Source organism: Anser cygnoides, chromosome 4 (assembly GCF_040182565.1).
Source record: "Anser cygnoides isolate HZ-2024a breed goose chromosome 4, Taihu_goose_T2T_genome, whole genome shotgun sequence".
NCBI lineage: Eukaryota > Metazoa > Chordata > Aves > Anseriformes > Anatidae > Anser > Anser cygnoides.
Window position 1 is genome coordinate 78129241 of NC_089876.1, and position 14522 is coordinate 78143762.

General features: G+C 45.8%; 1 protein-coding gene across 1 annotated transcript in view; it reads left to right on the plus strand.

Annotated features, from left to right (window-relative positions):
- Positions 1-6257: 6257 nt before the first annotated feature.
- The window catches only part of ANK2 (ankyrin 2), a 235617-nt gene continuing 227352 nt past the window's right edge, over positions 6258-14522 (plus strand). Inside the window, exon 1 of the mRNA XM_066996871.1 lies at positions 6258-6424. Within this exon, the coding sequence (XP_066852972.1) occupies positions 6341-6424 (84 nt within the window). The 5' untranslated portion in view covers positions 6258-6340. The remainder of the gene's footprint in view (positions 6425-14522) is intronic.

Below are 14522 nucleotides of genomic sequence, written 5' to 3' on the forward strand. Positions count from 1 at the left end.
AGCTACTGCTACACAGTTTGTCTGAAGAGTTTGACAGGGTTTTCTGAGTGTAGATTATGACTTGTATTGCCAGTTTTGAAGGACAGTAGGCTTTAGGAAGCATTGACTCTTCGGTTCATTTCTGCCTCTCAATGTCACGTATAATTTTTCTGTTCTGCCTGTGCTGTTCCCAGATTTCATCCCAGTTCCTCTCCCCTCATTCTTCCTCCTGCTACACTTTTTGTGCTTCTTGATCCAAAGTCTGTGAATATAGTATCTTTAATAGCTGAACTCGCTCAGATGAATGTTTGCAGTAAGGGTGATCTTGACAGAGTCAGAATAGAGAACTGAAATCTAAGAGGTGGAAGTTTGGCTGGAATAATTCACGAGACAAATGAAGAGAGCACCTTGCAAAAGAAGGTTGTACGTGATCATAATTACCAGCATAGCTATAATAATTTCAATTTTTGAGGCATGTTTGAGTAACTGGCAAGAAAAAACACTTATGTGCTGTTGAAAAATACACAGTGTGTTTCTCTTGCAGTTTGTGCCTGTGGAATGATACAAGATACTGTATTCTGTAGTTGCCATGACACAAATATATTTTTTTCTATTTTTCTTATATTAAACCTGGTTTCAGACTTCACTTCTAGTCGTCTTTCCCTTCCCAGATGAACACAAAGCTCAACTCCGTTAGCCCCAAATAAAACATAAATTGAAAGAATAAAAATTCAAGGCACCGGAGAGGAACGCCTCTAGCTAGAAAGTGTCCCTGGTAGGTGTCTGGTTACTATAGCAATCGCCATGCGGCATGTGACCAGCATGGTAATTGCAAGGTGCTTAAGAGCCTTTTCTCCAGCCTAAGTTTGATGTCTTCTAAACAGAGGTGTTATGTGAGGTCACACACTCTCAATTGTAACTACCAGATGGATGGATAATGCAAACGATCAATTTGCAGCTCCCACTGGGCAGAAAACGGTGCATTCAGTTCATAGATTTTAATTTGTTTGATCTACAGCATGCTGCAAGTGCTGAGAGAAATTTATTTTCCCCAATCTAATGTCTGTACACCCATGTTTTGACCATCAGTTGTATGTGAAACTCTGCCATGTACATGTTCTGTGGGTCTTTTCAGATCACGTGGACAATTACATCTCTGCAAAACTTGTCTGACAATTATAGTGCAGTTAATGCTAGAGATATTGTATAACGCCAGCAAATAGGAGGCATCTGAAGGACAAAGCTGGTGTTTCATTAAAATAACCAATTGTTTTAAAGTTAATTCTCTCTTTGGGCAATTACTTTGTCTAGTCAGTTTGGTGGTTTGACATCAATAATGCACTCTCTCTCTAGCAAAAAAAGTAAAAGAGGGTATGATGTCCAATGTGCATACTGCATTACTTTTTAATGAGTATTTGAATAGGTAGTCTCAGATTTATTCTAGTATACAGCACTGTCGATTTGACTTTCATCAATGTTTAAAGGCTGTTGAGAATCCCATTAAAAAAATCTTAAATGTTGATAGTTCTTTGCAACTTCCGTGGAATGACATTTATTTCTAGAGGATAGAGGAACAAGGAGTAGAGAGCCAAATAAGTGATTAAAAAAAATTAAACAAACAAACAAAACAAACAAAAAATCCCACCGTATATAAATGCATGCACACTTTCTCTTTACATATGCAAGTTGTTAATGGTATATCAAACTCAAACCTGTGTTTTTCACAATTTGGAAATATTCTTCTTTTGAAGGACCCTTTGCTGTACTACCCATTTTTAATTCCCGCTGCTGTCCACAGCTGCTGGTGCTGAACAGCAAAGCAAGGAGCAAAAGGCAGCTTGGATTTTGTTTTGGTTTTCAAGCATGATTTATTAACAGAATGGAAGTGTACATCCAATATATTTCTTGGAAGATGGCTTTGTATTTCTTGGCTCTGAGACTATGACTTACTAGCCTGAAAAGGTTCATTACCAGGTCAATCATAGCGGTGTAACATTAATTCAGATTAAAGAAAGATGGCTTTGTCACACATTTTAGATGCAAAGTGTGAAACATTACAGTATTTTTTCAATGCAGCTTAATAGTTTAATGGAAAAGCATGGCACATGTCAAAGCTGAAACCTCCATAGGCTGGAGAAATGTGCTTATTAGGAGATGTAGTCAGAATTACTAGAAACACTGTCCCACATCTTTGATCTCTGTGCCTTATTTACTAATTAATTCATTTATTTTTATTATTGCTATGGTATATGAAAACAATTGGGGTATTTTTGTGAGTTATAGTTTGGGTTAGCAACTCAGCTTTTCCTCTTGTAAGGATTGTTGTTCTTTTCCTCTTCCCTGGTCCCATCCTCATCTAGTCATAAGGAAAAAAAAGACTGTATCCAGCATTTAGCTTGAGGTAATAAGCATCTGGAATGGCAGGTCCCTGCTCAGGTCCTCTAGAGGGGCCCTGTCATATGGATTCTTGGCAGGCCAGTCACCTCAGGCCTTTGTGGCAAGTTCCTCTTGTGCTGTCTGTTGCTGTGTCCTCAGTCAGGCTTGGGCAGTCGAGGGTTTGTGGCCGTACAGTTTGGTAACTGTCATCAGTAGTCATCAACAGCTAAGTGATTCAACCACTGGCAGCCTATTATAGTTTTGTTTCCATGCTGATGACTAAGGAAAATAAAATTGATATGAGCTGACCCGTTTACAAGATCTTTTCCTTGTTCCACCCCTTTGGTCTCTGTTAGGTAGTGAATTCTTTTTTACCAAGGAGCATGCAGAATTGCTTAAAGAAGTGAGGTTGCATCCACTTTACTTTAAACAAAACAATAGGGATTTTCTGTGGTCTCTAAATCAGGTTCTGTACATTAAAAGCCATCGGATAAGCATGGTCATCGTGTTACTGGGAGAGATTTTCATGTTTAAAAAGCAGTGGTCGGCTGGTTTGGGTGAAGCCAACGATGGAATTGCCCTTGTCTTTATTAGAGCCAGGATCTTGCTCAGAATTTTGATACAGAGAAACTGTAGGGGAAAACAAACAAACAAACAAACAAAAAGTGCCTGTGAAGTTAAAAAGGAATAATTTGACAATCTGTTGAACCAGAGTAGATTTTTCTTCCTTGATCTTTGTTTTTTCTTGCTTGCACTTTTGTATCTCTACTATTGATTCTGTTTGTGCTGTGTTTGTTGAGGAGGATACAAATAGGGAATAATTATACAACAGTGCAAAAAAAATGCTTAGTTCATTGATGTGTTACTTAATTTCATAACAAAAATAATTTAAAACATCATTTGCTCAGACTTTCTGGTATAATTAAATCAATGCAAACTTTCTCTTTTCTATTACAGTTTGGTTTGCTGGTAAGCCACAGATTTTTTTTCCACCCACCTCTGATTTGTTCTTTTGTTCTTCTCTTATCAGCATGGGAAAAGTGGGAGCTGATGGTTCAGCCGAAAGTAACCAGCAGAGCCCCCCTGTAGTGGCGAGTCAATAAAATCCCAGATGATCCATCCATGACAGACTGTTCAATATATACAGAGTACTTACTGCACATGGTATTCAGAGGTTTTTTTTTTTTTATAGTGCTAAACGTGGAAGCATGTCTTCTGTAGTCCCTCCAATCATGTATTCAAACACACTGATAAGACACCCCCGCAAACCTTCAGTTTCCAAAATGTGGAACGTGGAAATGTGAAATATGGAAGTGTACTGACTTGCTGACAATTTTTTTTTGGGGGGATGTGTGTGTAGGGGGGGAAGTATAGATAGTATAGCTAGCAGAGATGCAGAATTTGAAGCAAGATCAAGGTACAGAGAGAAGTCGTCATTTACCTAGAATTTTCTAATTTTTGTGGTTGCTTTAATGGTGGGATTTTAGACATCTTAAATTTAATGTCTGCTGTTGTTGATATAATAATCCTTATAAGGCCAGATCTATTATTTTTTTTTAATTGTGGAAGTACCTGGGAATGCTGTCATAAGGAAACATCGTGGAAAAAAAATGATTTTCTGCTAGGAATACGTGGCTTCCATGATAGAAAAAGGGGTAGCCAGTGAGGGCATGGGAGCATGGGCGTTCCCGAGTGAGTTGTAGGGTGGCAGTGGTGGCAGCAGCAGCGCTCCCCGTGCAGTGCCATGGAGCTGGGTGCAGTCTGGTGTCATCTGCCAGCAGCCCCGAAGATGGCATTCTGCTTTGGCTTGGACCAAAGGGGAATGGGAGCGAGGGTCCTATGTCTGGTAAGTGCCCAGATGAAGCTCAGCAAGGAAGCCTTTCCGACTGACTGCACTTACCAGATTAACAGGATTCATTTAATACTGCTGCTGTTACCCCTACTGTGCGACAAGAAGCTTCTGGCGGGGCTTGGGCCAGCGCCTTGCTGAAGAACTTTGTGGGAGTTGCCTCTCACTTTTGGTGCACAGTTTCTTGTTGGTTCCGTAAAGCAAATCGAAGCAAGGGTGTAGTCCTTCATCAGAGTTGTACGAAGGGGGTTAGTTGTATGTTGTTAGCCTGAATGGTTGTTCGCTAGAATGGGATCCAAATTTTGGGTGGATTAAGGCACCTCAGCTAGCCACCTAGACTTAGCTGGAATGAATGTGGGCCTTAGAACAACTTAGTCGGCCTAATTAGCATTTCCACGCACTAATCTATCTGATCATCTAGACCCTTGTTTATGGGAACTGCCCCATCGTAAATTACCAGCTAGGGATACTGCACTGGCTCTGTGGGTTGATAGGTATGGGCTGAAGGTAGGATATCCCTTCTACAAAATGCTGAGGGGTACACAGGTATGTGGTTGCAGCCTGGGGTTCAAAATTGCTTACTGTGCAGTGTCTGACCCCATATTAGAAGTTTGATAACATGTATGTATTTTTTCAGCTAATAGATTTTGCTTTGTGAACAAAATGCAATCCACACACTACAATAATTTTTCCAGTTGCTTTAATTAGGAAGAATGCCTTCAGCAGCCTTGAATTTTTAGGGCCTACCTGGATGTTCGGCGTTTCTTTGGGACAGGTACCCGAGCTTGTGTTATTAGACCTATTGCCAGTTAGTGCCCTCCCGTTTCACTGCAGAACCGCGTTTCCCATAGGTGTGTGCCCCATTTCTGGGGCTGTGAGAAATGAGGAGTGCTGGTGTGCTGCTACTTAGCAAGAGCTTTCGGTTTCTTTGACCACATCTAAAACTGTGCTGCCAAATTCGGGTGCCTGGGATCTGGGGACAGGAGCTAAGGGCAGTTCGGGTCAGTAAGGATGGTGTCCCTCCGTGAATTTGTACGTGTGGTGCTAGCTCTGTAGCTCTCGTTAGCAAGTATCTGATACACGTGTCACAAGGCGCTTCGCCAGGTTTTGGTCTGTGGGTGCTGTCACGCTGTACACTTGGTTTCATGGGGAGTGGTGTGGAGGTGTTCAGAAACAAACACAACAAAAAAAGAGGTGAGGAAGGTGTTGTTTCACTGTAGACAGTTACTGGCTGTTTAATAGGAGGGGGCCGACTTCTGTGTGCAGTCCAGCTTTCTACCTCAGAACTGCTGCGTTCCCTCAGTATTTTTACCCTAGCATGGACTGAAGTGAGGATGGAGTATGCAGGACTAGAAAACCTCCCTGGTGTACTGAAACTCTTGAAACCGTGTCTTTCTCCCACCGCCTGTGCCAGCCCATGCTTGGCACTGCCTGCCTGTGGTCGTGCTGCCCTCCCTGCCTCCCGTGGGTGACTTCCCCGAGCCTTCCTCCACCCCTCTGTCAGGAAAGCCTGCTCCTTTTCCTGGGTGTCACAAGGTCCTCTTGCCTTATCCTTCAAGACTGAAATGGGTATATAGATGAAGACGTAGTAGCGAGACCCGTGCTTTAGGGGCTGAGGGGACACGCCTTGGATTTGTTGGAGACCAAACCACAACACACGTCGCCACCCACTTCAGCAACCCGCCCTGCACCAAGGCTCGCTTCGCGGGGGGAATAAACGAGCGCTACCACGGACTGTGAGGGGTTCAGTTCTGTAGGGGAAGAAGGGTGGCGGAGGGGCTGAATTGGCGCAAGATCTGACTAAAATGGGGAAGGGGTGGTGGCCTGGTGCCTTAAACAACGACACTGCGGCGCTGAGCCCCTCAGCACCCCGGGCCGCGCTGGCCGCCCCTCATAGCGGGTCCCTCCCTTCGCGCCTCGCCGCCGCCTGTCCCCGGGGCCGACCGCCGCCCTTCTCCCGGAGCCCCCCCGGCAGAGCAGCGCCCTGCCTGCCCCCCTTCCCTCCCTCTTCGTCCCTCCCCTTCCCTCCGCCCCCTCCCTCCGTCGCCGTCCCCGCTCCGCCCCGCGGGTGCCGCCCCCGGCGGCGGGAGGTGCCCATGGCCCGGCGGCGGCGGTCCCGCAGAGCCGGGCGCCAACATGAGCGACGAGGCGCTGCGCCGGGGCGACGGCAGCGACAGGGGCGAGGGCGGCGGCAGCCAGCGGAGAAGGCGGCCCAAGAAGGTAGCGGGAGGCTCCCCCTGCCCCTCGTCCCCCCCGGCGGGGTTTGTGAGGGGGGGAGCTCGGAGAGGCGCGGCTTTTGGGGTCGGGCTGCCGGAGAAGGTGGGGAGGTGCCGGGCTCTTCGGGGTCTGGTGGTGTCAGGGGAGCAAGGTGGGGGCACCTGTTGCTTGCAGCGCTCTGTTGGCAGTGGGCGCTGAGGGAGAGCTCGTTTAGCTCCCGTCTCCCCTGGAAGAGGGCTGTGGTTCTGCATAATCCTGAAATATACTGCTTTATGAGTCCCCCCCCCCCCCCAGTCTCTAATCGGAGCGGGTACAACGCGAGTTACCGCGCTGCATGCAGGTGAGGAATTGCTCCGATGCAAGGAAGGATCCAGCCCACGCAAAGATCGTTCTCTGATTAATTCTCCGACCCTTCGTGTGGTATAGGATTTGTGTTTTAGCCAGCGTTGTACATGAGCAAGATAAATCCCTGCAAACGGGGAGCACGTAGAGAGCTGCAAGGAGATGCTCGTTCAGAGACTTCTCCAAGGGTTTTGAGCTGGTGATGAAGAAATGCTTTTTGGCGATAGATGACCCTGTCAGGCCTCATTTCCCCACAGAGGGAAGGTTCTCTGTGTGTCACTGTAAGCACCCGAGATAATCCAGTCTAAGCAAGAAGCTGAACAAAACCTGCCTCACCCCACCCCATTGTGCTTGGAGTATTGCCTGGATCTCCACACAGTGGGGGATTTTATATCGCATCCTGCCTGTACGTGTGAGCGTGACAGAGGCGGAGGGAACGCCTGCTTCGTCTCACCTCCGAACGTGAGGGCAGAATTGGAAAGGGCGGTTTGTGCGAGTCCACCTGAAGAGGCAAAAATCAAGCAATTGGGTGTGTATCTAGTGCTTTCACATGACTGGGAGCAGTCTCTTTAGCAGGGAGGTTTTGAAGCTCTGAGAAATCAAAGTGGGTGTTTCCATCTCCTTTTTTTAATCCACACGTACGGGTTTTCTTGTTTTGCCATTGTTTTCTAAATAAAGCGGCCAAGAGCCTTTCAAGGTTGAAACACAAGTGTATGCTACTCTGCTGCCAAACGGTGCTTAGAAAGCATCTCTGGTACAGAGCCTGCGTATTCAGGGTCTTCCAACAGCTGATGCATCCATTTTTCAAAAAATGTAACCACTGCTTTTGCGTCTGCAAGATATCTTTTATGACTGGAAAATGTTAATTGGTCATTTTCAATTGACAAGCGTAAAACAAACAAAAAACTGTAATCACTCAGTTTGGATGCAATAGATGTTAGTGCTTCAGGTCTGGTAAAGGCTTAGGTCTGCTGAAGTTTTGCCCTTATTGCCTTTATGAAGAAGTACCTTTCCAGACTTGAATGTTCATTTTTAGATTTTAGGAATAACTTTCTTAAAGCTACAAATTGATATATATAATTTTTTAATAAGGAAGAGACATCCTGGAATAGCCAAGGGTGTGAGAATTCCGGATGGAAGTTGTTTGTCTGAATCAGAAAACACGCATTTGAACTCAGTTCTGTTACACGTTGACTAGGTGGGCACAGTTTCTAGAGCAGAGATGAAAGTGCCACGTGCGCGAGCTCCAAAATCAAAAGTAACGTAGCCTGTTTTCAGGTCCTGAACTACTTTAGCTGAACGGAGCTGCATTGCGCCATCCAACGTGCCCTCTATCTGTTCTGTGGAAGTTGATCCCTTTTGTGTAGATAGTTAAATATTAATTGAGCCAGATGAGTTTGATCTATGTGTTGGGAGAGGTGGAGGGAAGCGCATCTCAGATACAGGATCCGGTTGGGTCATCTTCTATTCCAAGAGAGCGTCTGAGCTGGGAAGTGGTGTAGGGTTTTCTCCAATTCACAGCAGTGCTCCAGGTTTGTTCTGTATTTGCACACTTTAAAATGAAGTGGCTTCAATATCACCCTAATACAGAATAGGAAAAACGAACAGTTGACATTTTCATAAAATGGAGAGATTAACGACCCACCAAAAATAAATTTATTCTGTTTGGAGGTGCTTGTGAGCAGAGTCAGTGGGCTGCCCTGATAGGTTTGTGCCTCCAGCTGTAGGGTTAAGATCCGATTTTCCTGTGGTACTTCTCCTCCACGTTACACCTGGAATATCGTGAACTTCGTTCCTAGGAAAAATCATGTTAAATTTCTATCCTCATCCAGTTCTAGTGTCAGAGAGTATAAGACTTATTCTGCTGGAGGTGAGAGTGAACAGGGACTGCCTTGTTCTGTCGCTGGTGTAACTGAGCGGAAACCCAGCGGGAGCAGTGCTTGGTGTGTGTCGGTCCTGTCCTTGTAGCTGGTGTACCGCTTGTTCTGAAGAGCAGCATAACAAGTGAATGTGAATTTATGGTGCGTCAGGTTTTTGAGACCTCCTGTGTCTCGCTGAGCATGTTGTGCGGTGTCCAGGTGTCCCAGAACCCTCCCAAGGATGGTTTTTCCTATTACAGAATGCTTCAGATGAAAAACCACCACAACAGAAATCAAAAAGCCTACTGGTTATCGCGTAGAAAACAAAGCATATTCCTACTATCTATTACCAGAAGCACTGATGGCAAAGGGGCTTCCTGAAACCACAGGTTCTTACTGCGCTGATCAGAAAGCACACGCCATTGAGAGACTGATGCAAAAATAATTCATCTCAGCTTATTAAAGAATTTCCCTTTTGTTATTTGTGTTGCTCAATAAGAGAAATTAAAAGCCTGGAGTCAGGCTCATGCTACTACGAAAGACTCAGAGGAAGTTGTAATGCTTCTTTTTAGGAAGATGTATGGAAGAAGTATGACTTCTCTTAACCCAAGCATCGTCTCCTATTTTAAATGCAGCTGCAGAAAATATTAAATTGGATGCATTAGGTGAGGTACTTTCACTGGAGAAATGGAGGGTGTATACCTGCTAATGGAATCATTACAATGTATAAGCTAATGCTTTTAATTAATTTTGATTACTTAAGACTATTAATTCTGCACATAAGGTAGTTGAGACCTAGTTTGGAATACACGCAGAATTTTGGTCACCGAGGCTTAAGAACGAGAATGGATACGCGTGCAGAGAGGGATTGCTGGATGAGAGAGCCTCTCTTACGGAAAAGCTAGAAGGGCTTGGCTTGTTTCGTGTACTAGAGCAAAAGGCTGTCTGAGGGCAAAAGGAAATGAGGTTCTTCAGCAGCCTTCTGATAGGTATAATCAGGTAAAGAACCAAGAGAAACTTGATTAGTTATGAATGAGATGTGATTTCTCTAACAGAGCGCTGGACTGGATTCAACTTAAGGAGGTCCCTTTCATTCCCTTGTTCCTCGGTTTTCACTTATGTCATTCGTGTTGCTGTAATGATATTACAGAGCAGTTTCATTGATGGCAAATGGGCTATTTAAGTCTTCTTAAATGTTTGTTTACCAGGTTATTTCTCTCTTCCAGCTACGGAATTTAGTAGAAAATTGAATGCCTCCAGAAGAACAATTTGAGCCACTGTGTGTCTCTCCCTAAAATCAGCATGGAGGCTTCTGTACCAGCAGTCCCAGTCTGCTGGGTGGCATTGCCTCCAAATTGCCTTCATTTCACGCTTGCTAAGACCCTCTTGTCTTCCCTAGGTGCATCTATTTCCCTCACCATCTTGTTATTACTGGTGAGAGACAAATGGCTGTGGCCATGCTGCTCTTTGCTTCCCCGTTTGATGATCCCACTGAGATGAAACCAGACCAGGTCTTCTCTTCTAAGAGAGACCAAGTCCTCTAGTTTTAGAAGGATGAAGATTTTACTTCCGTTGGTACACAGTAAGCTGAACAGGCAGAAAGAGCTAATGAGGGAAAAACTGAATCTTATTAATTTTACTAGTACTGTGGCTTTTTTAAATCTAGAAGGTTTTATTCTTTTGGCTAAACCAGTTTTAGAGAGCTGCAACAGCCTTGCTTTCACTTGACTTAACCCAATTTACATGGAAGTAAACAGAGAGAAATGGCTCTGGAAAGAAGAGAATAGAGGAAAAAAGTACAAAACCTCTTTCTAAGTCATGGAAGTACGAGACGGATTTGTAAAAAAGATCGATGATTAAACCAGTTGTATTCCTAAAGATTTATGCTCCGATGCAACTCCACTGATGGTCTTGCACTACTGTGGTCATGAGTTGCTTGTTCCCTTTACCTCTTCTTCCCATCACAAGGCTTCCAGTACATTTTGTGCTAGGTATGAGACTAACATCATAGCTGCAAATGCTTTTTTTGTTTTGTTTTGGTTTTTTTTTTGCTTTTGCTTTTTATTTTTCTCTCTGTCCTTCCCCGCCCGCTCCCTCCAGCTGTGGTTGCTATGAGAAATGGTAACAGAACAAGAGCACTGTGCCCGTACCTCACGAGGAGATAAAGCACCTTACCTCTCACTGGTTGCAGCAGAGCAGCCATCACTTTTGGTGATTGCATCAGCACCAGGCACCCTGTGTTTCTCTCGCGGCAGCCCCGTGGTGCCTGACACTCTGGAGAAATAATTTCCACTTACTGCAGCAGTGAGACAAAGGAAATAATGACGGGGGATACAGCTGAACATCTAGACTCCAGAATTTTGTGTTGTCATCATGGTTGTTTTTCTAGCATCCTAAGTGTGTAAGGCAGAGCAAACGACAGCAGCCACACCTGGCTTTTCGAGGTCTCATAGTGCAACAGGAGCACTCCAGGTATTCGTGTGCTCTGCCGTGCTGGTGGAATAAGCAACGAACACGCCTTAGAACTGACACAGGTACTTATAAGGTTACATTTATTCATGTCACACTTCAAAATTAACATATATGTGTTGCTCTTTGGAATGTTTGAAGTTATTTTTAAAGGAGTAATAAGCAACAAAGCGATGGAGATATTTTAGCAATTAGCAGATTTATGCAAACGCTACATTTCACAGATTAAATGCTGCGAAGCTGATAAGGAGGAAATCATCTGCCTGCTCGTGCACCTGGATAAAAGTGGTGAATTTTATACAGACCTGTGTGTAGAGTTGAGCCCGCATCCGCTTGATGTGCATTTTAGGCTTCCGATTTATCATTCACAGTTCTTGCTCATTTTCCCAAATGTTGGGCAAACAGCAGCTGAGTCAGAGAAACGAGTCCCTTGTTCCCCAGCCAGCTTCCCTTTCTCCCCGCAGGATGCCTGGGGCTGTCAAGTATTGCACATATTGCATCGCGCTTGCGCATCTTGCAGCCCCGTCACGCATTCCTGCGGGCTGACCGTGACAGGCACCGAGCTGGGTTTTCGGGGGAGCCTGAAGCTCTGGGGACACCGAGCTCCAGGCTGGAGGCAGCCACGTGCTCTGCCTCCACTTGTACTGCAGCGTGCGAATGGTGGAAGAGCGTCTGGGAGGAGGATTTTGGCAGCAGGATAAGGTGCTAAGAAGGCCCGGTGCTTCTAAATGCATCCGTAGTGAGCGTTTGGTCTTTCAGAGATGGTTTTGTTGGGTTTTTAGGTCTTAACCTGTTCAGCAGCTGTCTCGAGCAGCTGTCCAGGGATACGGAGGCAGCCTCTCTTACCTACTGGGAGAGGCCACGTCTCATGCAGCTGTGTCCCCCTGCCTCCCCAGGCACGCCTGCTGACGCTTCAGATGGCATTTCTGGCTAGGGAGACTTTCCACTACACAAATTGCCGCTGACATACACAGCACGTAGATATCTGGGCTAGACATGGGGAGCCCTGGAGCTCTGAAGACCAAGGAACAGAGGGAGGCCAAGAAAATAATAAGACGGCTGGGGCCATCTCTTGCATTCTCATTAACTTGCAGGAATTAATTATTACAGAGGCTTTCCTCACTGATTAAGTGGGTTTCTTTTGTCTTGGTGACAGAAATTGCTGAGCTGAAAGTCTGAACTTGCTGTTATTATTCTTACACCGTACAGAAATAATGCAGTATTTCCCCACTTCATTTTCAGTAGAAGTTTGTTGTTATCGTTCTGTGTGATTCTGATCCTAGATTGGTTGTGTTTTCCCACTTATTTTCCCCTTGATTTCATTGTGCTCTGGCACCAAACAGGGCGTGGGGAGAGTAGACAGGGATGGACCAGTGTCTAAGGCTCCCTCAGAACAGCTTATGAACTTGCGTGAGTGATGCAGTGAGTTGCTTCAGGTCCCACTTGTGTAAACAATATGTAGCTGAACATACGTGTAATTCATTTCCAAATTCACCTTTCTCTTTTTGTAAGTGAGATGTTGGAGGACACGAATGCAGTGTTCCACCTTGGTCTTGTGAAGAAAAAGGCAGCGTATCCTTGCAGGCACTGTAAGTCAGGTACGTGGGCATTGATGGGTCTTCCCCAAACCTTCCCGAAATAAAAATTCTTGAGCACAGAGCAATTTAGGGAGGGAAGGTAGATGCCTACCAACATCATCTCATCTAAGCTGTGGCTGCATCCAGCCAGCTTGCCGTTGGGTTACACGCAGGTAAGCAATTTGTAACCTGCTTGTATTTCCCCTCAGTGTGGCTCAAACACAAAGAAACATTTAGTCCATGAACGAAGTGCTCTCTGGAGAGCAGGATCGGCTTTGAAGGAAATGATAGAGTAAATTGCAGTAATTGCAGCTTGAAATGGTTTTCTAGGTTAAACAGCATATAGGTTTCTGCCATAGGCTAAGTATTTCGGAAGCGCTTGGTTGCTTTTGTTTGTTTCATCCAGTCTCGGGTAGCATGGGTTTGTAGTACGGTATAGTGCTGGATCTGAGCGGGGTATATGGATTTGAAGAGGCACCAGGAAAGCACAGATTCCTGCAACAATTTAGGTTCACAATAAACTAAATCTGCTAAAAATGTGACAATTTGTTCCACTGCTTGGCTTTTATATAAGGTGTTGTTTGAAGTATTTGTTGACGTAGCTGAGGCAGTGAAGAACATCAGTGATAGTTGTGAAATACACAAATGAAATCTGATGTTTATAAAAAATTGCTTTTTTTTTTTCCCCCCGTAGAAAATATGATTCTGAACCTTGTTTGTAACTTAAATTAAAAGCGACGCAGCTTTCCTGCAACCAAAGGGCTCTGCTAGTCCCTCATTTTTAAACGTTTTAAACATCTAGTACATCTGGCAGCTTTCAACATCAGAGAGCAGATGTCAGTGTGCAAATGTCAAGAGACAGTGGCGCTTATTCATCACGCAAACCATTGTAACCGTGATCCGGCTGTCCTGGTAGACGCAGCGATCCAACCAAGGAATGAATAGGCTGAAACATCAGGAGAAGTGGGTTGTGTGTATGTCTGTGTGTGCGCGCTGTTATGCTGTATCTCAGCCTGTTGGTGTGTGTTTTTGGCTGGGCTTGGGCCACCGGCTCGGCTGGACGTCGGCGTGGGCTCGTGGAAAGCTGCCAGCTGTCATCAGCCACGCTCTGGTGTCCGCTGGTGCGTACCTACGGAGCAGGGCAGGGCTCGTGTGGGGGAACAGAGGCGCTGGGTGGGTGCAGCTTTTCCCGTGGATCTGTGATTCGCGCTCTTTGCCCCGAAACGCCGAAGAAAGGCGCTTTATGAGCTGGCGTTTCCATGTGCGCTTCCCCTCCTTGGCTCGCGCTGGTGACTGCAGGGCTCTGAGAAACGAGTGGAAGGGATGAGAGATGGGAAACGCCGCCTGTTCCTGTCCTAAAGGGTGCTGCCCTGCTAAAGACGTGCTGCTGGGGTTCGAGATCCTGGCCTCCCCTTTGGTCCTGGGAGCTGCCGACGGTGGGGTGGTTTACGCGAAATAAAACACTGAGCGGGTGGAGCGTAGAGCTGAGCCCTACGGTTCCCCTGGGGAGAGAAGGTGCAAGAGTCCCGCCTTGCACGCGTGCTCCCTGCCCACCAAACACAGCTTTTGTTGCTGCGTTTAGTTTTAATTAACCGCTTGTAATGGTGCGGAAGGTGTTTGCCGGGGGGCTCCAGCGCTTAGGGCTTGCAACCGCCGTGGTTGTGTTTGGAGGGAGAAGCGTGGGGGGCTTCTGGTTAATGACATCGGCTGCTGTGTGCTCCTGCACGCCTCTCTGCCTCCTGGCCGGCAGCGGGACTGCTCTTTTCACAGCAACGTAAGCAACAGAAGCAGCAGGCAGCGCTTTCGTTTGGGGAACAGCTGCCACAAGCTCATTACGCCCTAATGCACGCTTCA